The 27403-nt window shown below is 47.1% G+C and overlaps 9 protein-coding genes across 9 annotated transcripts; 4 read left to right on the forward strand and 5 right to left on the reverse strand.

The window, feature by feature from the left end:
- Positions 1-139: 139 nt before the first annotated feature.
- N7509_012248 (MDR family MFS transporter) lies at positions 140-1834 on the forward strand (the record flags this gene model as incomplete). The annotated part of the gene is made up of 1 exon (XM_056636885.1): positions 140-1834. One exon carries the CDS (start codon positions 140-142, stop codon positions 1832-1834), a length of 1695 nt encoding a protein of 564 aa, XP_056482915.1.
- Positions 1835-2387: 553 nt separating this feature from the next.
- On the forward strand, positions 2388-4306 carry N7509_012249 (sugar porter family MFS transporter; the record flags this gene model as incomplete). The annotated part of the gene is made up of 7 exons (XM_056636886.1): positions 2388-2477; positions 2530-2606; positions 2659-3013; positions 3071-3622; positions 3685-3843; positions 3896-4097; positions 4149-4306. 7 exons carry the CDS (start codon positions 2388-2390, stop codon positions 4304-4306), a joined length of 1593 nt encoding a protein of 530 aa, XP_056482916.1.
- Positions 4307-5004: 698 nt separating this feature from the next.
- N7509_012250 (NADH:flavin oxidoreductase/NADH oxidase family protein) lies at positions 5005-6428 on the reverse strand (the record flags this gene model as incomplete). The annotated part of the gene is made up of 2 exons (XM_056636887.1): positions 5005-5433; positions 5511-6428. 2 exons carry the CDS (start codon positions 6426-6428, stop codon positions 5005-5007), a joined length of 1347 nt encoding a protein of 448 aa, XP_056482917.1.
- A 1112-nt stretch (positions 6429-7540) lies between these two features.
- N7509_012251 (uncharacterized protein) lies at positions 7541-7837 on the reverse strand (the record flags this gene model as incomplete). The annotated part of the gene is made up of 1 exon (XM_056636888.1): positions 7541-7837. One exon carries the CDS (start codon positions 7835-7837, stop codon positions 7541-7543), a length of 297 nt encoding a protein of 98 aa, XP_056482918.1.
- A 3187-nt stretch (positions 7838-11024) lies between these two features.
- On the forward strand, positions 11025-12678 carry N7509_012252 (MFS transporter; the record flags this gene model as incomplete). Its single annotated transcript, XM_056636889.1, has 4 exons — positions 11025-11321; positions 11383-11672; positions 11737-12460; positions 12508-12678. 4 exons carry the CDS (start codon positions 11025-11027, stop codon positions 12676-12678), a joined length of 1482 nt encoding a protein of 493 aa, XP_056482919.1.
- Positions 12679-13211: 533 nt separating this feature from the next.
- N7509_012253 (putative polyketide synthase) lies at positions 13212-21038 on the reverse strand (the record flags this gene model as incomplete). Its single annotated transcript, XM_056636890.1, has 2 exons — positions 13212-20342; positions 20400-21038. 2 exons carry the CDS (start codon positions 21036-21038, stop codon positions 13212-13214), a joined length of 7770 nt encoding a protein of 2589 aa, XP_056482920.1.
- A 1728-nt stretch (positions 21039-22766) lies between these two features.
- Positions 22767-23552, reverse strand: N7509_012254 (Serine hydrolase FSH; the record flags this gene model as incomplete). Its single annotated transcript, XM_056636891.1, has 1 exon — positions 22767-23552. The coding sequence occupies one exon, from the start codon at positions 23550-23552 to the stop codon at positions 22767-22769; it is 786 nt and encodes a 261-aa protein (XP_056482921.1).
- A 579-nt stretch (positions 23553-24131) lies between these two features.
- On the forward strand, positions 24132-25121 carry N7509_012255 (isopenicillin N synthase family dioxygenase; the record flags this gene model as incomplete). The annotated part of the gene is made up of 1 exon (XM_056636892.1): positions 24132-25121. The coding sequence occupies one exon, from the start codon at positions 24132-24134 to the stop codon at positions 25119-25121; it is 990 nt and encodes a 329-aa protein (XP_056482922.1).
- A 215-nt stretch (positions 25122-25336) lies between these two features.
- On the reverse strand, positions 25337-26372 carry N7509_012256 (uncharacterized protein; the record flags this gene model as incomplete). The annotated part of the gene is made up of 3 exons (XM_056636893.1): positions 25337-25558; positions 25623-26111; positions 26178-26372. The coding sequence occupies 3 exons, from the start codon at positions 26370-26372 to the stop codon at positions 25337-25339; spliced, it is 906 nt and encodes a 301-aa protein (XP_056482923.1).
- Between the last annotated feature and the right edge of the window lie 1031 nt (positions 26373-27403).

Below are 27403 nucleotides of genomic sequence, written 5' to 3' on the forward strand. Positions count from 1 at the left end.
ACAAAATGGCAGTATCTGACGAGAAAAAAAGTTGATGCCTTGTTGTAGTTGATAAGCTGTTAGTAATCACTTCGCCGCTAATTAGTGAACGTGAACGTTGTCATGGGTCTGAGCGCTTCCTCTTCACAACTCGCCAAGAATGACGGCTGCAGAACCGACCATCACAGCGCGCAGTGAAGGAATGGAGATGGCTCCTCTGCCCGGTAATGTCGCCGAAAATAGATCGAGGGTTCCAACGACTATCGCAAGCAGTGCCATGCTAGAAAACATGACCCAGGAGATCTCCGATCACAGCGGATCATTTTTTGCGGGGAAGGGAAGGCCCACAGGTGTCAAATTTTGGCTCCTCATGCTCAACCTAGGTGCCGTCTTGATCCTTATCAGCATAGATATGAATATTGTTGCGACTGCTGTGCCTGCAATAACGGACCATTTTCATTCAGTCGCGGATGTTGGCTGGTATTCGTCTGCATTTAGGCTGTGCCAGTGTGCTTTCCAGTTTGTCTTTGGAAAGGCATACAGATTATTTTCCATCAAGCGTGTTTTTCTGCTTGCCAATGTCATTTCAATAGCAGGATCACTACTATGTGGAGTAGCTTCCACTTCGACAATGCTTATCATCGGAAGAGCCGTCGCTGGACTAGGTGCTGCTGGTCTCCTTTCCGGATGCTTCATCATTCTCGTCCAATCGACAGATCCGAGGAGACGTCCTATGTACACAGGAGTCATGGGTGCAGTTGAAGGGCTCGCCACTCTCTCTGCGCCAATCCTTGGCGGCGCGATCGTGCAATCACTTGGTTGGAGATGGTGCTTTTACATCAATGGCCCAATTGGTGTTGTCGCTATCGTATTGACCATGTTTTGCTTTTCAGATACGCCAAAGCCTGGCGATATTGCAAGGCTAAAACTAAAGCAGAAGATCTCGCAGCTTGACTTGGTTAGCAACATGCTCTTCATTCCGGCCCTTACTGGTCTGTTTCTCGCGTTGTCCTGGGCTGGTACCAAATATCCGTGGAATAGCGGCCCAGTGATAGGTCCTCTGGTATCTTTTATCTGTTTAACAGCAGCCTTTATCTACAACCAAAAACGTCGAGGTGACGAAGCTGCCCTGCCGTTACGCATAATGAAGCACCGCAGCATCATCGCTGGTTTCATTTTCATCATGTGCGTCAACAGCACCGGAAGCGTGCTCGAGTATTATCTGCCCACATATTACCAAGTCGTTCGCGGATATACGCCTGCAAAAAGTGGTTACATGATGCTTCCTATCGTCATCGCCGGCACGATCGGCTCCTTAGTTCACGGGTTTGGTACAAGTATCTTTGGGTACTACGCGCCCTTCATGGTATTCGCCTCTACCATGATGCCGATCGCCGCAGGCCTTATCACAACGGTCAAAATCAATACCAGTTTTGCGCAACTGATCATCTATACCGGATTTTCTGGCCTTGCTTATGGCATCGGATTTTCGGGGCCCCAGAACGCAGTGCAAACAGTGCTAGCCATAGAGGATGTCCCGCTTGGCACTTCTATCATGCTATTCGCGCAATCATTTGGTCCGACCGTCGCGGTCGCCGTTGCTCAAGTTCTTTTTGTCAATCAGCTCTCGACCAATCTCAATGTTCTTATGCCGGGAATAGATGAGGCAGATCTTGGGAAGTCAAGCCTTAACCATATTGTCACGAGTGTGCCATTGGACAAGTCGCGAGATGTCCTGGTCGCGATTGATAAAAGTCTCATCCAAACATGGTATCTAGTGGTTGGGTTGGCGTGCACAACTATGATAGGGAGTTTGATGATCGAATGGCGATCAGTAAAGTCTAGGCGTGACTAGGATAATAGGAAATCAAACATAGCTGATGCTGCGGAAGGCATTGCTACCTGTGTGATCGACTCGATAACCATGAAAATTGGGATTTAACGGCCGAGAAGCTCTCACATGCCTAAGCTTTATTCAAAATCTCTCCAACGTAAAAGCCAATTCCATCTGCTCCAAAAACTATTTTGACGTGCGGATATGTTCATCTTCGGCAACATCCACGCGATTTCCCCGTCTATAGCCGTCGATTTTTCCATGGCTGGAATGGCCGACCTGGCGGCCCACTTCCCCAGCTTCGTGTGGCTCAATGTTATACCCCGCAAACTTACCCCAGACATGGGAATAAAAAGTGCTCTCGGCACTGAGTGAGGCAAATAATGGGCTTGCGGGGTCGATATCATGGACCGTCTGTTGCCGTCTGGCCAATGGGAATCTAAAAAGAGCTCGGACTAGGTTTGGGAGAATGAAGGGACTGGAGAATACCAAGGAAGGCAAGCTGTTATAAACGCAATGGTTATCCAGCGCATTATGATCTTCCCAGTTAAGTCTTTGAGGCTACACCGTAATCATGCTACTTCCCAAATTTATTCGCAATGAAGCCATTGACAAAGACCCCCCAGAGATTTACAACCTCCGGACCATACTCGTTAGCTTAGTGGTTTGTAAGCCTGTTAAGGATTGTGAATAATAATTATAGCTAACACATATAGGCATGTGGCGGTGCCTTACTATTTGGGATGGATATGGGCGTTATCGGGGGTGTTCTGACCATGGAGCCTTTTAAAGAGTGAGGTCTCAAATCACCCGAGCTGCCAGCGACTCGACTAATAATTCATCAGAAAATACGGCCTAGACAAAAGATCTCCCACAGAAAGAGCCAATCTTTCTTCGAATATAGTCTCTGTCATTCAAGCGGGAGCCTTTGCGGGATGCTTCCTCTCAATGTGGCTTGCTAACCGCATTGGTCGCCGCATGTCACTGATAGTAGCCTCGATTCTCGTTTTCATCGGCGTCGCATTACAAGCCGCGGCTTCTGGATATATTGCATCTCTGTATGTTGGCAGATTCATTGCGGGGATTGCGATTGGGATTGCGTCAAGTGTCAACCCACTCTATGTTTCAGAAAATGCCCCCAGGGGTATTCGAGGGCTGCTTACTGGATTCTATCAACTGAGCATTGTCACTGGTCTCACTGTATGTGTGATATTTCCTGCGATAAAAATTCAGCTACGGCCGCTAATATATTCCTAGCTCGCCTTTTGGATCAACTATGGATGTATCCTCCATGTCAACGGACCTGCTCAGTACATTATCCCTCTTTCATTACAAGCACTTCCGGCCGTTATCCTCTTCGTTGGCATGATTCTCGCGAACGAATCTCCCCGATTCCTGGCCATGAAATCACCAGACAAGGCTCTGGCTGTTTTATCCAAATTGCGTGGTCTATCCGCAGACCATTCTTACGTACGAGATGAAATGGAAGGCATCCTTCTGCAGCTAGAAGAAGAGCGATCGTTGGGAGCGCAAGGCTCCGGTCTTACGCTTGTGAAGGAGGCTTTCGCGACTCGAGCTAATCAACGACGCACATTTCTTTGCATCACCTTAATGATGTGGAGTAACTTGACAGGAACCAACGCTATGACGTATTATAGTCCTGATATTTTCAGCAGCATGGGGTTATCGGACTCATCCGCGGGACTTTTTGCGACTGGAATTTACGGAATAGTCAAACTCGTGGCTTGCTTTGTTTTCATAGTCTTCGTGACCGATTCCCTGGCCGGAGAAAGAGTCTTCTTTGGACTGGTATCGTTCAGGTTAGTTAACCTCCTTGAAAAACACGACATTTATATTGACTAATGACGCAGGGTCTCATGCTATTTTATATTGGCTTTTATATTCGCTTTGATCCGCCGACTGGTGATTCTGGGCCCACCTCGGCGGGATATGTCGCATTGGTTGCCATTTACATTTTTGCAGCTGTCTATCAATTCGGCTGGGGACCTGTTGTCTGGACATACTGCTCGGTATGCCTGAAACCTCTCACTCATTAAAGCAACCAGCTAAATATTTTGCTAGGAAATACCCGCCGCTCGTCTACGACCTCTTCAAATGGGCATGGCTACAGCTAGTCAGTGGTTGTTCAACTTTGTGGTAGCTAAGGCTACGCCAAGTATGTTTGCAACGTTGGGTGTCAATGGATTCGGGACGTACTTCATATACGGGTCCTTCTGCTTCACTATGGTTGTGTTTGCGTGGTTCTTTGTACCGGAAACGAAAGGTAATTATGAAAGCCACGGTATATCCAAACGCCGTACTAACTTTTAACTAGGTCTGTCACTCGAAGATATGAATGAGCTCTTTGAACAAAACAATCTGAGGGCAAAGTTCACTCCTTCTCGTTTTGAAGGCAGAGGAGACGATCGAGAGCTGAAGACAGAAGTCCATCCTTCCACGGAGCATGTGGATTATGTTAAGAGGACTGTTTAGTTATACAATTGTTCTATTGGTAGATATCAAAGCTACACCTGGCGAAGGTATTTCGCAATTGATGTGATTCGCACGGAATTTTTATATTTGCCATGTAGACTACCCATTTCATAAACTACGACCTTAAATGGCCTTGAAGCTGATTGATGTGTCTTCCTATAATTCGTAGCACTTCTGGGGGCTCCCGACGGACATTTGGAGCCGCTGTATTTTTGCCATGCCTTTGTTGATGTATTCACAGAGTCGGTCCAACTCTTCAATTTCCATTGCTTTGGAGTGAAGAATAGTTACCGGTTGTCAAATTTGATTTTCTTCAGACAGTACTCCGTAGTCGGGGTCGGGCTGATACAATTCGCCGCGTCGATGAACCGTGGCCCACATTCCAGACTGTAATAAAAATACAGCCGGAAATATTTCCAATTTGGGGTTGGATTTCGGCGGCGTGAAAAAAAGAAATGGGCCCGGGCTTCAATTTTGCTCCACAGTATTTAAAGAAAGGCCAGTTGGACCTCGGCATTTATTTGGACTCAAAGCAAAATCACTTCCAAAGTTCCTGCAAAGGGGGAACATTCAATTCGTGAACGCCATTTGTAGCAAATTATACACTGAAATGCGAGCCTATGAAGTGTAATATACGTTATTTCGATCGGATCAGAGTGCATTATGTGTACAGGCTAGACTATTCAACAAAAAATCCCTCATAGCAGGGTAGAGACAGAGTAGGGCGTATCATAACCGTCAATAGCAGGGAAAGCATAAAGCTCCAGATCCTTTTGTCTAGCAGCAGCCCATGGACCCAAGGCGCCGAAGAGCTTCGCCACATTGGCTTCCTGAGACAGGTCAATTGGTTGCAGGTGGCTGCCCATCTGCAAGATCTGAACGCCCGATGCACCAGCTGTAGCGCCGAATTCATACATGTTGATTTTTTGGACGAGAGCCCCCTTGACCTTACCGGACAGGATATGCGCGCACAGGTTCGGCTCCTGGCAGAGAGGGCGTCCAAGACCAACTCCGTCCACGGTCTCTAGCGCCTTGACCATTCCTCCGACAGTCCTGAGACCGCCAGTGACATATGTCTTTGTTTTTGTCAAGCCAGGAACAATGATTTTGGCGAAGTCGAGGAACAGCTATTTTGTGTTAATAAAAGGACGACAAAAGGCCAAGGCCATAAACAATAAGAAGCCACCGTAGGGGCAGAACTTACAGCTTCGCGCTCGACTGTGGAGGGCCGCTTATGCTCAGACATTGGAGAAATTTCATAGGTGCCACCGGATAGTTCAACAAAGTCAAAAGAATGTTCTTCAAGAGCTGCACAGAGCACCCTAGCCTCATCAGGCTGGAATCCCTTCTCTTGGAACTCAACGCTGTTAATCTTGATGCCGACCACGAAGTCCTTGCGGACCCTCTTGGCGATCTCGTCTCTGACTTCCAAGATCAATCTCATGCGGTTCTTCAAGTCACCACCGTATTTATCGGTTCGCAGGTTAGTGGTTGGGGACAAAAACTGGCTAAGAAGATAGCCGTGTGCACCATGGAGTTGCATGCCATCAAATCCAGCCTTCTCGAGATATTCAGCGGCATGGGCAAAGCCGTCAATGATATTGGCAATGTCTTCTTCAGTTGCAGCACGGGGCTTGGCAAATTTCATGCCCATAGGCTCACCCTTCACCTGCACATCACTTGCACTGATGGGATTGGGTTGGAGATGCTGAGGAGTTTGGCGACCCGGGTGCCCGACCTGGGCAATAATGAGCATCCCGTTCGCTTTACCGGCAGCTGCGAGCTGCTGGAAGCACTCAAAACGCTCACCAGAGAATTCTGCGTCCCGCGGGATGACTGGGTTACCGGCTGCTTCCAGGTGACCAGGATCAATCATAACATTGCCAGTGAGGTTGATACCCACTTGGCTCTCGCCCCAGCCCTGATACGCTTGGATCAAAGCAGGTGATGGGATACCACGGGAGGCAAGATCATTCAAGGAAAATGATGCGAGGCGTTCGCTCATAGCGCCCTTCATGAAACGATTTGGTGCTGAGCGACCAGAGAAGGTGAATTGAAGGGGCTGGCCCAATGCACTAGGGTCGACATCTGGAGACTCAAATCTCGGTGCGGGAGAAGACATGTTGTGTTTGAGAAAGGACGAGGTTGAGGCCGTAAAGCGTGTTCAGAGTGCAGATGGAGGTGACGGGAAGAAGTGATTCGGGCAACGACAAAATTATTTAACCCAATACGATAATATTAATTCAAGTTGTGCACATTTACGATCCGCATAATTTGCGCATGGGGATTGCGAATTTATAAGCTGCCCTGAAGATTTATAATCGCCACTCTTCTGAAAAAAAAAAAGTGGATCGCGGGCTTCATTCCCAAAGTGATGCCGCACGGTTGGTTATCGGGCGGAAGGGTAATCAGATAAACAGCGTGTCGGGCTTTTCACACCTGAAGCTGAGCCAAGGTCACTTAGAAGGAAAATTAACGACCTGAACTTCGAGACGCGGCTGGAAAGGGTTTGTAAGAGGGCCTGTCTCAAAAATTAGTTATATGGGGAGGTTACGTGTTTCATGCCTGTATTTTCAGCTCGGGTTTGGATCAGGGAGAGAGAAGCGAACTGTCACCAACAACCTTGGTCTTAATTTGACTCATCGCGTAGCAGTGGATTTTTGATGAAAAGTAAGAAAAAACGTAAAACAGCAGGGATATAACTAACTATCGTCACCCACGATACTACTCTGCCGGCGAAAAGTAGGGTAGGTACCGCCCGAATAGGATCAGCACTGCTTTAGCGTCGCGCAACTCAGGTAGTTACAATAGACAGGGTAAGAATAGGGCGTTCATCGAGTACCAAAAAGCTCGTTCATAAAATAGTGTATAGCCAGAGAGGAAAATTCCATTCTATTCAATGCTTCGTGTAAAATAATAACAGAGTTCAATGTTGATAAATCACACGAAGTAGCCATCCCAAGTTCTTGAGACCCGATCAAGCTCTATTTATGATACTGGAATGATACATTCTCTGCTATACTGTATTCCACTCTCGGGGAGGCATGTAGACATCTGTCTACAGTGAGAATTCGCATGTAGATAATCCCATCTAACATACTAGATCGGACTGGCCCCTCACTGAGAGAGTAAATGAATTCATATTAGCAAACTTCCTACAATTCTATCCGGGATTCCAGTATTCGGGTTTATTTAAACTGCGAATCGCCCCGGGGAGAATCTTGGATGGGCTGCTTAAGAATCTTGCCAAGAGCCGATGCTTCCGGTGAAGCATTTGCCATCATCGACAGACCACGAGGTTCCGGAACAGTCAGAACCGCTCCATGCGGTAATCTTATTGGGAGAAGCAGATCCTTTGAGACTTTTGATCCCACTCACGTCCTTACAATAGGAACCCGTCGAAATAGTGTTCGAGCCGCTGCCTCCGCTTCCAGCACAGTCAGCTTCGGCGTAGGTGACAACACTCCAGAGATCGTCAGCGAACGCAGTAGAAGCGAGGGCAAGGAGGAGAGAAGGCGCGAAAAATTGCATGGTGTTTTTGGAAAGTATAGTTATCACGGATTATCGAAATGAATTTGAAGGTTTGAAGATTGATATAATAGTATCCAGGCTGGGCATTGAGGCCATATTTTTATATGGGAGATAGCCCTCGATCTTACTACTGTATGTCATTTGTCATTACTTTTTGCACCTGTTCTTTCAATTAAATCGCGATGTTCTGGTTTTTTTCTGCAGTGCGAATGTTGATGTGGAGTGCGAGACCTTTTTGTGGAGTGCAGGGCTCAGCTAAACAGCTTTGCCGTCTGCTGTAAAATCTTAAAGGTTCATTGCCTTACAATGTGGAGCATAAATTTTGTCGACCATCTGCGGAACAAGTCAGCATGTTGTTTGTGGCTAAGACCTGTCCAAAAATTCATCTCACTCTGTCCAGCTGACTAAATTATTCCCGAATACCGACCTTGTAAAGCGAGCAGGTAGGCTTGACATGCATTTTAAAAAATCATTCTCGTCGAGTGGTTTTGGCTCGTGCCTACAAGCATGAATACCTAGGTACTAAATCATTTTCTTATCCACAAGTAACTCAAGCCACTAATTCCTCCAGATATATTACTATGAACTGGCAGCTCCAATCTCTAGAGACGTAACTCGGCCAGACTCGTGACCTATGATCGAAACATCCCATGAAGTCACAGCGCGGGTCGGTGGGTTTTCATCTAGAAGGAGCAACGCAATGCCATGTTGGATCCAATGTCCAGAGAGATAAAACCCCGTTCCATCCGCCCGTTTTGGGTCTGGATAAAGATTAGCTATTGTTATTACCATCGCTATTTCCATCGCCACTGCCGTTTGATTGCCATCGCTCTTGAGTTGCAAGCGGTGTCGCTATTCAGTTGCAAATCGCCACTCTGTGGGGCCAGAAATATGCTAAGCATTAAGAGGCTGACATGTTATTTTGCGGGAGGCACTGAAGATCAATCCCTATACCGACTACCTACGCGAGTAAGGCTCCCACCTTGCCATTTCGTGTGGGCCGAAGACTTGAAATCGAATTGTTGTACGTACATGCATTGCATACATTGCCGATCGAAGGGGCTAAATGTATTCCGCATTGTCGATCAAAGCGGCCAAATACGTTCTGGGTCGACGTAACTATATTTCTAACGGCAATACTTTGCTCGGATTTATCAAACAGCTTGTCCGAGTCAAAGAATCATGTTGAATATAGTGATCAGTCTTATGTGGGGTAGGTAATTTGGAATATTGTACGGAGTACAAGCAACATCATGCATCCGCGGCATGTTCTCCACACAGCTGTTACGTACCCATAATAGCGACTGGATCTTAGGGCGGCGGGTCGGCGTCTTATTTGAGTACCAACACCTAGGCAGCGACAAATTACGAGTAGTACGAGTACCTAGGCACTTATAACCACAAGCAGCAGCAAGTGCGAGATGGGCGCTACGATGATGATGTACTCTTGCACGTTTGAGTTCTAACAATTTAATGTATATAGAAGTTTCTCTGCTAAGATATACCGATTAATCTATATTTTGTCAAAAAGAATCATTGAATGATTGCACGCAAAAATATTGCACACAAAAGTAGCACTCTCAGCTGTGTAAAAGGAGGCAAACTGGGCATCACAGGTATCGTAGGCAACACATGTGCCGGCGAGAAGAAGTCGGTAGGGTTATACAAGCAATTCAGAGGCAATCAGAAGCAGTATGGTAGTGTGGCAGAGAGAGATCGGCCGTCAAAGTTGATTTGAGTGGATGGCAACATGGTCCGCCGTAGGAGGAAAATTTGGAGCCAAAAAAAATACATACAACAGCAGGGATTCGCATGTGGTCACCCACCATACTACTAACCTGCCGGCGTGTGGCTTAAGTACGGCTGAGCGGACGGGAAGCCCTGTTCTCCACACCCTATGGTCGTATGTACTACTCACGGCAATAAAGGGGAATATATCCTACTTGTCAGATTGGGAAGAGATATTATGATCGGGAACATAAAATAGCCAGAAAATAGACGTGAGAAAATAATCAATAGAGAGAGAGTTTAAGAAATCCAATAGTCATAATTAGATAGGAGCCAGAACGCTACAGCTTTCCATCGTCGACCCTAACCTAGCTTACGAAAAGTAGTATTGGTATTAGTAGAGCAAACCTTGATACATTCGGAGGGATGCATGGTATCACAGTTATCTATCCGAGTCTATGGATGAGGAAGAAGAAGTATAGTATATTATAAGCGAAACTTGAAAGCATCGCATACAGTGTTCAAAACTACCTAGGTACTGCAATCTTAGTACTAGCAGTTAACGTGTTTCATGGGTCGCAGGGCCACTTGGGCAAGCGGGCCACCCTAGAACACCATAGGTAAGGCGATAAATTACAATTCGATATCTCAACAACCATAGTGATTCGAAGCTAAATATTGAGGTTATATAGTCTCTATTATATCCTTATCATAAAAATATAGAAAGAAATTGTCTCTGTATATATATACCGTAAAGAATACATATTTTTGATATAATACATCAGAAATGAGGTATTTGATGGCGATCAAGTAGAATAATTGATAAAATTAATAATTCAAATTAAAATCTACTATTCTATATCTTCAAAAAGTAATATTTAATAAGATATAACTTGGAAAAAAGTATAGTTGTTCAGATAATTTATCGCTTTTAGTATGGTGTTTTAGGGTGGCCCGCTTACTCGGGTGGCCCTGCGACCCATGAAACACGTTAGTAGTTGGTAGTTGCCCGTCGCTGATTCAAAAATTGCCATTGGTCACGCACTGCCAGTGACATCGCCACCTAACCTCCAGATTGATCGCATTATGGCTTGGTTATGCTATGGATTTGATGAATGAGTAGTAAGCAAGGACATAAACAGTCCTCAGGGGAGAATTTACTGTGCAGCTCCAGGTCCCGCGCTCTCAGTTTGATTGGCTCGGATAATCTTTTTGCTCGGCTCGGGGAAACAGTTGGTCGACTGACCGCCAGCATCGGATAAATAGTTCTATGCAGATTGTTCAAGGTAAAGTCCAGGCATGTTGTGCCTTACAGATAGTTACAAAAATGACTCTTTATCACAATTTCGACAAAATGTTGAAAGACTTTCAATCGTGTGCATATCTCCCGACATCACTCTACCAACACGATTGAGACGCGAGCCCACCCCCAAAGACGAAGGAAGAAGTTGACGCGCAAATGTCTACCGACACTTGCAAGTCTGGGACAGACTTGGAAGCTACGCGAGAACAGCCAGCTGCCGATAAGCCAGAAGTCGTGGATCCTTATTTGGTTGAATGGGATGGGCCTAACGATCCTGAACTACCGATGAACTATCCATTCTGGAGGAAAACACTGATCACCTGCATTTTCAGTACATTGACCACCTGGGTCACCTTTTCCAGCAGTGTATTCAGTACTGCTTCTGGAGTCACCTCGCAAGAGTTTCATGTTTCAGTTGAAGTTACAACTCTGGGAACAAGCCTCACTGTTCTGGTGTGTCAAAAAGTCAACCCCGCAATAATAACAGAGCCGAAATGCTAACACTGACGCGAAGGGGTTTGCGATAGGACCACAGATTTGGGGGCCCTTGTCTGAGCTATATGGCCGGTTGCGACCTCTCTATATCGGATATGCAATATTCATCATCTTCCAAATCCCCGTCGCTGTTGCTGAGAACCTCGAGACCTTGATGCCTGCCCGTTTCCTTTTGGGGTTTTTCGGCACATCCGCCCTTGCGATTATACCAGGTGCTTTGGCAGACTTTTGGGGTCCTGTGGAACGCGCGATTGCAATCTCTTTGTTTTCTGCAGCTACCTTCGTGGGACCGATATTCGGACCGATCGTGTACGTTAATATCATCATACCGCGGATTAATAGAATCGGACTCGAGCTAATTGTACTCAACCAGTGGTGGCTTCATTGTCGAATCACATCTGGGTTGGCGATGGACTGCCTGGATCACCATGATACCGGCGTCATTTTTCGGCATAATTGCCTTTCTAGTCTTACCCGAGACATACCATCCTGTTATCCTCCAGCGTCGCGCCAGCCATCTCCGTAAGTCGACAGGTATTTGGGCGTACCGTTCACGTCTAGACGAAAAGACGCCGACATTCAGCGAGATATTGACCAAATACCTTTTCCGACCGATGCAAATGCTTTTCCTCGAGCCGATTCTTGTCTGTATGACCATCTATATCTCGCTTATTTACGGAATCCTTTACCTATTCTTCGTCGCATATCCTATCGCTTTTCGACAGGTCCGGGGTTGGAATAATGAGGGGGTTGCAGCATTGCCTTTCCTGGGGATATTAGTTGGGGTTCTTCTGGGCTGCCTTGTCGTTACTGTCGCAACACGCCTGTGGTACGCCCCAAAAGTACGCAATGGCTCTGTCGTGCCAGAAGATCGTCTTCCTCCCATGATTGTGGCCGCCTTTCTTCTACCGATCGGGTTATTTTGGTTTGGATGGACATCCAACCCAAGTATCTCATGGGTGCCACAAGCGATCGCTGGTGCACCGATCGGAATGGGAATTTTGATGATCTGGATGCAAGGCCTCAATTATTTGATCGACGTGTATTTGATTGTTGCCAATTCAGCTATATCAGCGAATACTCTCATTAGAAGCGCGGTAAGTGCACTTCTTTCACAGAAAGAGTCTTACTAACAATCTCCAAGGTTGGCGCTGCGTTCCCTCTGTTTGGGACTTACATGTATAATAGGCTGGGAGTCGACTGGGCTACGTCACTCCTCGGATTTCTTTCTATTGCAATGATTCCGATACCAGTTGTATTCTATTTCTATGGCGCAAAAATTCGGGCGTTGAGTCGCTTCACCCCAAAGATATAGCCAGAGGTTGATTGGGCTCTTGATATAAAGAACCAAGGGCGATATGGTAAGATGGTGGTTCAATTGGCCTGACTTCCGCAAAAGATTTGGACCATCAAAATATCTTGATAATGGAATTTTGGAATTGTTGAAGGTTGTCTATACTGTCTCATTATTCGACATAGTTCACTGTTTCCAAGAACGTGACTGCAATTTTTGAGAAGTCTTCGGACAGCCCACCTGGGGATGTACTATGTGTACAGTCTCAAGATTTTTGTATCTTTATTTCTTCAATTACCAAATTAATAATCTTGGAAGATGTTCCGGATAGTCAACTTGAAGTTTGGTAGTATATATCTAACCTGAAGCCTCAGAGCATCTTGCATCATACGATTTATTCATATTCACTACCTACTACGTAGTTGGAAAGGAGAAGTTGGAATGCGTTCATTTCAGACGCCCCAAGGTTTTACTACTAGTTCGAGTTCAAGTTGGACCAAATAGGGCTAGAATTCCACTGCCCAGCATTCTAACCATTATATAACGGCATCGTCTCATTCAAGAAATCCAATGGTCTTCCACGCAGAAATGTATTTCACAATTGAATTCAACTCCACACGTCCTCGTTCCCGTAAAGTTGCTGAGTGCCTTTTTGTTTTGCTAGTGTCCAATATCAAACCTCCACATGACATTCGGATAAAATGCTGACTGAAGAATTCCACCAACTGTTTGGCTGGATTTTCCTTGATCGAAGCCGATGAATTTCGGACTCGTTCAAGCCATTGGTCGAACGGAATTATACCCTCTTGTGGGATATCGAGTAACTCCGTCAAAGCTTTTACCATATCTTGCCAACGCTGTCTTGACGGATTCTCAATATGATAGATCGGATAAGGCTTTGTATCGGAAATCAACAATTCGCCCAGTGTCGCGGAAACATCATCAACAGGACACCAAGAGAGAGTACCATCAAGATCTGGAAAGGCTTTGAGGAACTGGGACGACTTGACCACAAAGGCGAAATGCTCGACTGGATTCCAATATCCGTTGCTTTCAGAACCAGTGATTTGGGCAATTCTGACTGCCATCGGTCGGAATCGGGATGGATAGCGATGCAGCGTCTCGTCCAGCATGCGTTCGCACACTAGCTTCGCTTCAGCATATCCGACTGGCAGAACAGAATCTGCGCTCATTGTCTCCTCCAGTGCACGGATTACTCCGTACCGAATAGGATGGTAGCTCACGATTCCGATTGATGAGATGAACTGAAAGCTGAATTTGAATGGCGCAGGTCGCCTTGATACTACTTCTCGTGCAAGGTTGATGAGGTTCCGCATGACACTGAACTGGCTCTCATACCCTCGGATAGACCTTGTAAGGCTCATCGGCCATGCATTGTGAACAATATGTGTTGCCATGCTCACAAGCTTCTGGTAAGACTCCGCTGATAACCCAAATGATGGCTTTGATGTGTCCACTTCGAGAATCTCAAGCTTGGAGCGAGACTTTTCATCGAGCGCGATACCCCGAAGCTTGAAAGATTCAACTTGACGTACAATAGCTGGAACAGTACTCCATCGATTTAGACAGAACACCTTGTGGACATTAGGAAGTCTAGCGAGATAGGCCACGACATGGGAACCGAGACTTCCTGTTGCACCAGTGACTAGCACACAGTGACCCGCGGGAGAGGGTAGGACGGGGACTTGTAAATTGGAAACAGGGAGTGAGTGGAATTCCTTGGTATATTCATGAATGTATGAATCAATGATCTCTTGGCGTCCTGCAGTATCTGTCAATGAGGACAATGCGGAGGGTTGAAGTGATTGGGACGCGGGATCATACCTGGATCCGGACGCAAGAGCAATGATCAGTCGCTGAAGATTTGTTTCTGGTCTAGCACCATCGGTCCAATCAACCGCGCCGTATCCCACTGATGTGAGGATTCTCCTCCAGTGAGCTGGAGGTTGAAGCGCGTGTTGGCGACCGTCTTCGAAGAGCCACCATCCTTCTAGCAAGCCGAAAATAAAGTCAACCCAAGGGACTTGTTCTGTCATCTCGAGCAAGAGCAGAAATCCATCAGGGCGTAAGATATCATGGATATTTCTTGTTGATATTTCCAGATTGCGAGTCGCATGGACACAATTGGTGGCTAGAATAATGTGCTGACTGTGCAATAGATCTGCATCTGGCGGCGACTCGATGTTCACAACTTTGAATTTCATGAAAGGGTACTTCTTGAATCGTTTGCGAGCGGCAGCAACGAGTGATGAGGAAAGATCCGTCATCGTGTATTCGACTGGGACACCTATGCGCTCCAAGAGAGAAATCATCTTGACGGTTGTTCCGCCGGTACCAGCTCCCATTTCCAAAATGCGCAGTGGTTCGCCCGTCATCGGCAACCTTTGGATAAGATGCTCGAGGAAAAATTCCGCCTGCTGGATCCACACCGAATTGATGGGAGACTTCGCATATACATCAGTGACAATTTCTTTTCCTTCTGGGGATCCAAAGATCATTTGGAGCCCATCTTCTTTGCCGATGAGGCAATCTGCAAATTTTGGACCGATCATCCCCGTGAGTTTATGCTCGGCGGCATGGACGGGCTCGTCACGCAATAATTCCTCCAGCATGTCATCTACCGATTTCGTTGCGACAGGCATAGATGTTCGCACGATGTCGGATCCACTTATTTCAATCAAACCATCTTCTTCGAGAAGACCATAGATCAAATTCATGAAGCGCTCATGCTTTGGTAAGTAGGGAACACGCTCAAGTTTCTGGCCAGCAACTGCGTTGCGGATCGGACACCCAAGCTGTTCAAAAGCATTGACAATGTGAGCAACACAGAGCTTGGTTGATCTTGGCATGACTTCGGTATAGTATGTTCCAAGCTGACCATTCACCATGAAGTCATCCGTAGCCTCCTTTGCAATACGGAAACATTCAAGGACCGTGGACTCTGGAAGTGAGAGACCCTGGGGACCAGGAGACGAAATACCATTCCCATTAGGTGCGATAGAATGATATCCGTTTCCATTTGTGACAGCCTCGTCATTCCTGTCATTTTCGACGAATCCAGAGTCACCATCTGTGTCATCAAGGCCCATGATCCTTCCCAAAGTCTCAACCAAACTGCGGAAGTCGGTCACGTCAATAAGCTGATTAACGTCGATGCTGGTCTTGAAAGCCAAATCAATCTCTCGGCCCAGTTCCATGCTCATCAAAGAATCGATACCGATCTCAACCAAATCAGAATCATCCTTGACTTCTTCTGGCTCAAGACCAGAAAGATTGCAGATGATGTCCCGCATAATACCGGTTATATCTACACTGGGTGTCTTTGGCAACTTCTTCGGTGTGGATGTGATGGTCACCTTGGCAGCCGAGCCATTGAGTAACGGCGGAGGTGCAACCGGAAGGAAGTTTGCCGGTGGAACATTGACCTTTGAAACAGAGGATGGCAGCACCTGAGGCTGAAGCCCAGCTGGCATGTTCTTTGACAAGACCTTGCGAATACCGGAGATGGGGACCTTCTGGTAGCTGATACCGAGAGCCACTTCGACGAGTGACCCATCACGAGCATTAAATGCAAAGACATCACTGAGATACTTTGATTCAGACTCAGGATGGTGCAAAGCAAATATTTCGTAAACATCCGAAGGGTTGTCGTTTGAAATCGCTTCAGGTGCTCGAAACCACCGATCAATACCATCGCAGATGAAAATTCCTCTTTCTGACAGATCAACCTGAGTGGTCATGAGATTCACGAATATGCCTGCCACTTGGCAGAAACAGTCGGTTAAAACTGTATCCAGGCAACCTTCATTTGCATACGGCTTGATGACCCTACCCGCCGACTCATTGTCTCTCCCGGCGATCTTGGTGACATGACGATAGACCTCTTTATAATCAATTACCTCGGAAAAGGCGCGGTAGATGTTGCGGCCTTGCAGAACATCATCAGCAAGATTGCTGTCCAGAAGTTGCAGACAACGCTTTCGACCGATCAGTCGTGTCAGTCTCTCAAGCTCAGTCTTAACCTGCACACCGTCTGCCGGCTGAAAGATGATCGTCCCTGAAGTGTGGGTGACAGAGCCGGTGTCTTTAGCATCGGTCGCGGTCAACTTCCAACTCCAGATCAGTCCCTCCGCGTCTGAAGAGTCTGCTTCTATCCAAACAGCCCGGGATTCATCCTTCACAAGAGGGTGGTAATGTCTGAGGCCATATAACTCTGGGACAAAGCTATGGTTCTGGAAGTCTGGTCGAAGACTCGTCAATGCATCAAGTGCTATCTCGACCTGGAACATTCCAGGACAGACAGCTGCTTCATTTGCCATGATGTGGCCAGAAAGCAGGCGAACATACTTGTCTGATGTGACATTGACACCGAATCGTACTGAGCGCCGGGATGCATCTTGGTATCCAACAAAAGTTGTCAACCCCTTTGGTGCCTCTATAGCCACTAGCTGCTCCTCTCGTTGTCCGGAGTCCTCAAGCTTTGGAGGCACTCTCAGATCCATCCAGTGTTTTGATTTCTCGAACTGGTACGGAGGCAGCAGGACCGGAGTGTAAGCGGGTGTTTGTATGCGGTGATGGGCCCAGAAGGTCACATTTTGACCATTCTTCCAGAGGTTGATAGTCGCATCAGAAAGGAATCGGAATGAGCCATCGCTAGTAATATTGATTGGCTGGAAGTGGGAATTCGATGTCCCTAAAGCTCGGCTTGCCATGGCTGTGATAGTCGAGTTGGACCCGGCCTCTAACCAAACTGCAGCAGGGAATCTTTCTGAAAGTCTCTTGACTGCATGCGCAAAGAAGACTGGCTTTCTCATATGTTCCGACAAATAGGTCGCATTTAGCGGATTGGTGGACTCATACTCGATTGCTCTCTCGAGTTTGATCGTTGGCTCTTTGAACTCAATGGTATGTCCCAAATTTTCCAAGTCATCAACTAATGCGTCGACTAGAGCTGAATGAAAAGCATTGGTCACGTTCAATCTTTTAGCTCTCACCCCTGAGAAATTTGAGTCACATCTGAGAAGGTTCTCCGCATAGTCGACTTGTTTGACCGAGCCAGCCAATGTGAAGCTTCTCGATGAGTTGTAGCAGGCGATCGAAAGGTGGGCTTCGGACCCTTCCTGTGAGTTCACCTTGGCCAGCAAAGCTTCAACATCAGGAAGATCCGCCTCAATGGCGATCATGGAACCCTTCTCACCACCCCAGCGGTCCTGGATCAGGCGTGATCGGCCCGAAATCATTCTTACGGCATCTTTCAATGATACTGCGTTGGAAATGCATAGAGCTGTAAGTTCTCCAAAGCTATGTCCAACAACAGAGGCAACCCTCAGCCCGCTACTAAGCCACGCCTTTGCACAGGCGTACTGCATCGCGAACAAAACAGTTTGAAGTTGAACAATATCCGAAATTGGCGATCGTTGGAAGATAGCTGGAAAGATGCTTTCCAGGCCAAGGGACAGGATTGTAGCATCACATTGATCAAGATATTCTCTGAGGATCGCATTGCCCTTATAGACCTCTTGGTCCAAACCAACATATGTGGAAACCTGTCCACCAAAGCACAGGATAACGGGCTTGGGGTCTTGGACCTGAACATGGTGGACGCTCTGGCTGCCACTCTCAAAGGACTCTAGAACCTTGTGCAGCTCCTCCTTTGTACTGACATTGAATATCAGCGCGTGGGGGAGGCGTCGATTTGACTGTCTGGAGACTTGGAATGAAAGATTTGCAAGGCTTAGGTTAGTTTCTTTTTCCTGGACCCCTTGGACATACCTGCGCAATCGCTTCGCATAATTTAGAAGGCTTTGCTGATCAAATGCAGTGATCCAGAATGGGTAGCCGCCCTCGGGTAATATGGTAGATGGATCATCAGCTGCCTTTGGGGCCTGCGTGACAATCATGGAAGCATTCGATCCAGAAGCCCCATAGTTGTTGATGAGAGCAGCCCTGAACGGTGTCTTCCAGTTCTTGAGCTGAGTAGATACCTCGATTCTGTCTTCGGCCTTCGTATTCAGAGCGGGGTTGATGCTCGAAAAGCTAGCCTGTGGTGGGATAAATCCTTCATTGATCATGATCAAAGTCTTCACCAAAGATGCCACTCCCGAAGCACACTCTGTGTGGCCAATGAAGCCCTTCGCTGATCCTAATGATAAAATGTCGGACCGTATAGCACCACCAAAGACAGATCGAATGCCGTCATATTCGGCCGGGTCTCCAACAGGTGTTCCTGTTCCGTGGGCCTCGACAAGAGAGATTTGTTTAGGCTCTAGTCTGGCTTGACGCACAACATCCGTAAATAGTTGTGAGAGCGAGGTCGCATTTGGAACAGTGATCGCGGTGCAGTTTTGATTCTGGTAAACCTTTGTACTAGCGATAACACCAAGGACCTGGTCACCATCTGCGATAGCGGAGGAAAGTCGTTTCAAAAACACAGCGCCAACGCCTTCACCTCTGCAATATCCATCTGCCTTTGAGTCAAATGGCTTGCATTGTCCAGTTGGACTGAGGAAAGACGCCCCATCCAGGTTGTGATACCAATTCGGGCTCGTGATAATGTTGACACCTCCGGCAAGTGCCCCACTGCATTCACCATTGATTATTGAACGACATGCCTGGTGAATAGCAACACTGGAGGATGAGCAGGCTGTATCAAGTGTCAAACTGGGACCAGTCCATCCGAAATGATGGCTGATTTTGCCAGCAAGGAAGCTCTTGAGGTTGCCGGTCGCTGAGTAGGCATTTGCAGGATAACACGCAATGTTCTCCTCGTAGTCGACATTACCAACCCCCATGAAGCATCCGATAGATTGGTTTGTGGCGTCATTTCCAAAATAGCCAGATTGTTCGACAGCTTGATACGCCACTTGCAGCATTAGACGGTGTTGTGGGTCTGTGGACGAAATTTCCCGAGGGCTCTTCTTGAAAAATTTGTGGTCAAAAGTATCGTGATTGTCGATGAAGTTCCCGTACCATTTGTGTTTTCCTATATCTCGCCATGCAGTCTCCATGCCGAAACGATCATCAGGCACCTCTCTGTGCTGCGATTGGCCGCGTTTCAGGATCTCTCGAAATGCCTCATGATCCCCTGCCCCTGGTAACTGACATGCCATTCCAATGACAGCAATACGCTCATCAGGAAGGTCTGCCAATTCCACACTTTGTGTTCTGCCGAGAAGGCTACCAGGAATCTGGGACGACGCGATGTTGATCTCGTGTGCGTATATTAGGCGTGAACCGAGTTTTCGAGAAATAGTCGGCGGCATGCAACGCTCGGATCCGAAACATACCACTGCTGCATTTTCTGGGATGAACTTTGAATAGTAGGCAAGGCGGCAAGTCTCGTACCACTGAGATTGCTCCAACAGAATGGCCAGCAAAGCGATCTCGTGAAGCTTTCCAGAGGTGACATATTTCCCGTCGCCGCTGGATCGGCTTGCCAGTATCATATTGGAAATTTCGGGAAACTGCAGGTCTGGATAACGATCACAAAGGCTCATCAAAAAGGCGACGGGCTTTTCATGATTCTTCCAGTGAAATCGTCCCGAAAGTCCAATGGATGTGACATGTGCCCCATCTTTTTTCATCTGCTCGACGAAAGCTGGGCCCGTTTCTCTTGATGTCGTAAACGTGGCCCGCTTTTGATCAACAATGACCGAAATATAAGCCTAGAGAACGAAGATTAGCAGTTGAAGCGGTGTTGTTGGCAATTCCTCGGAACTCACGTCTGTGAATGAGTCAAGGGCGGAAGTAAATGATTCGCCAGATTCAGAACCACCCGATGAAGCCGAAAAGCTCATCGACTTCCTTTCTGGCTCGCGAGAGTCCTCCTCGGCATCAACAGTAGCACCAATTAACATGGCCAGTCTTATAGCGACGCCTGCGTTAGCTTGAATGTCGGCCATGTTCGAGGAGCAAGCCACTGCAAAGGCACTCAAAGTACCAATGCAAAGACCGAGTGTCTCCATATCTTCAGGGAATGTTTTGGAAAAGTCATCCTCATCTCTTAGCCCCGGTATGCCTGACTGAATGAAATCGAGATAGTCAATCAATTGGCATATGACAACAAGGGGCGAAAGCAGTATATTTGGCAAAGGAAATGCTGCCTCTGGAGCTTTCCCACTCGCTATCCATGAGTTCAGGTTATCGAGTAGGTGTCTGCTATCGGATTGTTGAACTCGCAGTCCACTGGTTGAGAGCTTGTCCCAGAGATCTGGAAGGCTAGCAAGAACATCGATGGCCCATTGCTGACTATGAAGTTGACTGTGAAGATTCTTGAAAGACACGGCGTTGAAAGACAAGTCTTGCGAGCCAAATACAAACGCCTTGGGCTTCACCTCGATCTGTGGAGTTGATTCACTCATGATCGATGCTTGCAATGAGACTACTTTCCTGAGCCGCGTTGGAGCCGACTGGTAGGAGTCTTTTTTGCAATGATAAAGAACTGGTCGAAATACCACTCAGAAATGAAAGAGAATTTGGAACCTTGGAGTGTGTGAGAGATATGCTTATTATTGTGGTTGGCAGCAACTATATATGACTTTGGCATCTAGTAGTAGGTGAATGCTTTCAAATTTGCAATTACACCGGAATTTCAAGCACGACGAGTTTATTTCCACTAGTAGAGCATAAATTCGAAGTTACTCCGGTCAGTTAATGCCCCGCGCAAACTTGGTGGCCCCGTAGACCCGTATTCATCTTTCTCTCCATGTTCCTTGCGTCTCTTTGCATCGGACAATCTAATCGCACACTACGGAGTACGATGGTGATAGTAGATTCCGAAAGTAAGCGCTAATTCTCGGTCCATACGACGAACACGACAAACTTGCTAGTTGCCACCGACTCCCTCGGACATAACAATCCTGAAGGCTTTGGTTGCAAAGTTGAATCCAAGTATCCAAGTTATTCCGAGGAATGATTCCGAAGTCTTACACCAAATTCCACACTGGAGACCTTCGGGACGGCCCGATTGAGGTGGCGGGCCTTAACAAGATCGAACTGAGGCGTAAGCTTGGCCAACAAAAGTACGAAAGGATTCGTGCAACCCCACTACTAGTATACGAGGCCGTCTCAGTATGAATACACTGTGCGCATCTTCTAAATTCAAGAGCGATCGGCCATATCTAATTGAATTTGGAAGAGTATATGCAAGATAAGTCTTTACAAAGGACTCGGACGTGTCGCGTAAGTTCAACCTCGTATCGCGCACGAGTACGAGGTAGCATCTGAGAAATGAGTATCTTGAGTACTTAAAAAGCCATGGCCCCATATGGGCCGCAATGAGGCCGTGCATGACGCGTACTAATGCATGCACACTCATTGCTTCGTATCCACCAGTCAATTATTTGCATATTTCGCTTGCGAGAAACACGTGCTTCAGGTTCAGATTCTCGTCAGGAATAGCATTTACCTGAAACGGGCTGCAAAATCCCGTCAATGCTTCATCAAGTCTCCAGCCACATCATGCACCTCCATTGTATTATTGATTGCATGAAGACTTCCTGTTTCTGGGGCTATGTCGCGAGTGGAGTCGTATGGTTTCATGTTTCTCGTACAATAAGCATTGTTTGTTTTGCGTTGAGCGTTAACCGTGCGAAATCGGCCTTTCGCTAATATACACAGTGAACCATAGACGCCATTTGATAACGAAGTTTTCGAGCAAAATATCGGCTTAAGATGTAGTCCATTAGCACGGGTATGTCCAGAAACAGCCAGTAATAAATGCTTTGGACCGAAAATCGATAATTCATGGCGTTGACCAGGTGCTATCTACTAACATTCGCCTTGGAAATATCCATGGATATCTCAAATGTTTCCCTCGGCTACACAAAGAATCTCTCCAGAAGGCCAGGCCGTGAAGGCAAGTCAAAAATGACTAAATCGATATCTACAATTACATGCATACTGGGGCTTTAAGTTCATTACTACTAGTCTTTTTCAAAGTTTCCAAAATTTCTTGAAGTTATGGGACAGTACAGCCCACGGGTCCGAGTCACGGTATATTCTCTGGCAGTGAAGCCCACCACGCCATAAGGAATGTGTCTTCTGAAATTAGTAAATAAGCGATATTATATAACATGGTTCTAAATTGCTTATCTTAGACCCGCCTGTATTGCCAGTTCTCGAATCTGATACGCCACCAATGAAACATCATTGTACTTCAACGGGACCCGATGGTCCCCATCCCACTCAACAAGCCTCCGACTTTCGGCGGAACTGAAGTCAGAAAATAGCTGCCTGTGAAGTGCCACATGGGGATCTCGGATTCCATGTACATGCACAGTGGGGATGCGTAGAACATTCGGACACGGCCCTTCGTATTTCCCATCGGTGATCTGCGACACATCGGGCAAAGGGGAAGGTAGATCAAGATGCGGGTCTAGGCAAACAAACGGCGCACGGCCCGCTATGAGAATGCCAAAGTCGTATTCCGAATCTCCGGATCGCCGTCCTAGTGGTTCTTGGCGAACCTGTTGACGGTAGAGTATACTGGCGCACATCTTCGCGCCCTGACTAAAGCCAAGCAGACCAACCCACGCTCCAGTGGCTCCCTTTGCATCGTCTTGGCGCTTGGCTTCTTCTAAAGAGTCGTCAAGTACTCGGATTGCATATTGAGGCCGAAGCTCCGGATGATCGGGGCTCCAACGGAGCCAACGTCGGAATGGGCCCCACTGACTGTATACCGACATGACATCTGGGCCCGCTTCGGATAGAAACGGCGCCTGTGCAAATACAAAGCGGAACTCGGACTTGAGTTGAGCAATGAGTCGGCGACACTGAGATTGGAAGATGGCGGCATTGGATCCTCCCCCATGAAGGCAGAGAATTCGGGGAAGGTGTAAAGTATCGTCAGCCGTCGTTGGATTTGTTTGCACCATCGTGAGAGGACTGTGTGAGTGATGAAGGCAAATGATAAAGAAGAGGTCCACCTTCAACTTGAAGAAATGAATAATTTTTGACTGTATTCTATTGGGATTTATAGCCACGCAGAAAGTTGAACTTGAAGTGCTCGAGTTCCAGATTGTTGTTCAAGGGTGTTCTGATACAAAGTACACTACACTACCTGCGGGCCAGATATATCGAGATCCAGAAGTGGGAAATGTACCCTTATTTGCTCCTTCACGCCCGTGGACCATGATAAGAATCCAGCCACGAAGCCACGGCGTACCATTTCTGCAACTTCAACTCTCTTCCGATGACTGATTTTCCGATAAAGGATTATCCGACATCATTCCCCCTCTTGATTTATTGTGTTCAAATCGGTCATTTCATTTACCAAATAAGACTACTTCATCAAATCATGCAATCGTATTGGTCCCTTGAGGCCATGAGTTGTCGCAAAGGATATTAGAAACAACGCAATGGGCCATATATAACAGGTATTTGATGCACGAGACCCGACTGCTGTTTTGGAATCCTTGACACGATAAAGACGTGTTCCTGAAAGATTCAATAAAATGCCTATCTCAACAGAATCATCCTTCTATCTCCCGGCTGTCGATATCAGCCCCTATCTGGAGGACCGCAACAGTGAAGGCGCTCGCAAGGTAATCGATGACGTGCGAGCTGCATGCCAGTCCACTGGTTTTTTCCAACTACTCGGACACGGAATCTCCCCCGCCCTGCAGCAATCTGTCTTCGCGGCAGCAGCTAGGTTCTTCGACCTTCCAAGAGAGGTCAAGTCACGTTGCAAGGGCGTTGGTTTCCGAGGATACGATCCTATGGCTTCACAGTCGTACGAAGAAGGTGTGCTACCAGACTTGAAGGAAGGCTTCATCTCTGGGACGGACATTCCCATTGACGATCCTCGAGTGGTGAGCCGGCGTTTCTTCATGGGACCCAACGTTTGGCCGCCCAGTGAGCTGCTAGCTGAGGAAGACTTCCGGTACACTATTGAAGAATATTATGAGGCTATGTTAAAGTTGTGCTGGTTGGTGTTGGATCTTGTTGCGGATACATTGCCATATGGACCGCATGTATTCGATAAGTTCAAAGAGAACGACCCTGCATGCCCGCTTCGGCTGCTCCATTACCCGCCTACCCCCGATATGGACCTGGCAAAGGGTCGCCAGCTAGGCAGCAGCGCACATACGGACTTCGGAGCCATTACGCTTCTTCTCCAAGATGAACATGCAGGTCTTGAGGTACAAGACCATGAAACGGGTGAATGGATCGGAGTTCCTCCGAACAAAGATGCCTACGTGGTCAATATAGGGGATATGATTAGCAGAATCACCAGGGGAAATTACAGAAGCAGCACTCACCGTGTCATCAACAAGAATCCGACCGACCGCTACAGTGTAGTGTTTTTCTTTGACGGCAATGTGGACTATAAATTGAGGCCTCTGGATCGTGTTGGGCAGGATTCCGATGAAGAGGATGTAATCACCGTGGAAGAGCACATGGTGGAGCGTACAGCCACCACTTATAAGCACAAGGCAAAGTAATCAGATAGTTCACAGAATGTCTCATCATACTGCTAGTATTCTCCGATGGATGTTATGGATATTTCAGTTGGAGTTCAATAAACACGATATTTATTCACATCTAGAAGAAACATGTAGCGACACCTGTAACACTCACCAACCTTTTAGACAGTATATAGTCGTTATTTCATTCAACAGGTAACTCATAATAGCCCTGCCACCAGTTCAAGTTATCATCATGGAGCAGAAGAGCTCTCCCCGACAAGTCCTATGGATGCGTTGGTACATGAAAGTTCTAACAAATCTATGTAACTTTGACTCGGGTCGTTGGCATTCTTGAGCTCTCGGAAGATCTGTAGAAGCTCTTGAAGTAGCGAATTAAAAGCCCCATCTGAGCCACGATTGCCGTAAAGGAACTCCGCACAGAGCAATAATGGAATGGGCATGAGGGGGTGAATCTGAAAACTCGTTAACCAGCCTCTCCGCAATAAATGAAATAGTTGTTGATGCATTCTGGCATACCTTGAAGAAATTGAACTCTGTTAATCCTTTTGCCAGTTTGACAATTTCTTGTGCGGCACTAAATGCTCGCCGTTGATATTCAAGCACCCAGGCTTCTTTGTCAACTGTCCACACAGCAGATTCAATTCCCTTATATAAATGAATTACACTCGCCTGTCCCATGATATGTGCGAAGGAGATCAGCGGATCGCATATTTGAGCCGGAGAGGGGTAGTACTGGGAAAGAATCTGAAGTCGGTTCGTAAGAACATTGTCAAGCCATTGGTGTTGGTCGATCCAGTTGGGGGCCAAATCGCCGTACACAAAGCGAACACTGTATTGCTGGGCATGGAATAAGCTACGGCCACATATTGTGGCGAGAACCACGCATTCATTGAACGGGGAGGCTTTTTGTGGCATAACATCCATGATTGCTTCCGAGAGGAAAGCCCCTAGCACCGGTTGGCCGCTCTGGAAGTCTGCATCCGCTGCCGGCAAACGGGTGCAGATCTAAAAATCAAATACTAGATCAGATGTGATCGAGTGGCTTTGACCTGGATATAATCGGAGCCTTACCACATGTTCGTTCAAAGTGATCGGCCAGTTATTACGCATACTTAGTAAATGATCCAAAAAATAGGCCATCCAGAACACTCGACGCTTCTCTTCTGTTTCAATCAGATCTGCCTCGGGAACTGGAGGTTTTGTCGGACTATCGATCTCGTGTAGGCGCATCAATTGCACAAGACGAAAGGCACGTCCGGCACTCATCCACGCCGAGCGATGAAATGTTCGCATCGACTCATAGGTTGCTATCAATATCCATGCTTGAATCTCTGCTGTATCAACCCCGTTATTCGGATCACCTGATATATAAGAGTGCTCTAGCAATCGTTTAGTTTCCTGGTAGAATGGTTCTTGAAGGTGTCTGAATTGTGCTGAGAGCAGCGACGCCAGGGTCCACACGGCATATTGTAGACATCGACGAGATATCCTTTTCACGGTTTTTCGAGCCCAACTTAAATAGCGACGGTGATGAAGTATCTGGATAGATGGATGAACTCTGTCAAAGTATAGTTGATTTCTAACACCGATCGTTATCAGCCATGAATTCCCAAGGAATCGGGGATATGTAGGTAACAAACAATTCTGCCTGCATGAATTCGGATATTGGTTCGACCCCAATAACGTCTTTGCTATAGATTCCGACCGATTGTATTGAACTGACACTCGTCGCATTCGTCACTGTATTCAGCAGGGACGTATCCGACTCTGAAACCGTTGTGTTATCAACAAGAAGTGGAGATGAATATGATTCGGAACGATTGGAAGGGCTAGTGACACTGCAGCCATCATCATACTCGTCAGTGAGGGGGGGTTGGTAGCGTATTGAATTTGGAGAAGCTGGCAGGGTCATGGGCGGGAAGACGATTCTCGAGCATCGCTGTGATTTACGTCAGCGTCCAAACTCATAGAATTCAATTGTTCTTGGAATCATAAATATACCGACTCGATTCCGCAACGCTTTCAGGTAACCTTTTTTAGGGCCCCTGGGCTGGCGTTGGGTGTTGATTTCGCAAGTTGCCCCCGACTCGAGGCAAACACCACACCTCGGTTGCTGTCCATCGCAACGAAGCTTACGACGGCGACATTCTTCACAGGCTCTTCCTGTCCGTTGCCGCTGTCTTCCGGTGGACCGAGAAGACTGGTCTCGACGTGTTAGGGCATCCATATCGCTGGTGAGCAGCATGTGATCAGGTGACTTGGGGGGGATAGCAGAAGAAAAAAAGAGAAGAAAGCAG

The sequence above is a fragment of the Penicillium cosmopolitanum genome (assembly GCF_028827165.1).
Source record: "Penicillium cosmopolitanum strain IBT 29677 chromosome Unknown utg000011l:1.0-3548175.0:1.0-3550911.0, whole genome shotgun sequence".
In the NCBI taxonomy this organism is placed as follows: domain Eukaryota; kingdom Fungi; phylum Ascomycota; class Eurotiomycetes; order Eurotiales; family Aspergillaceae; genus Penicillium; species Penicillium cosmopolitanum.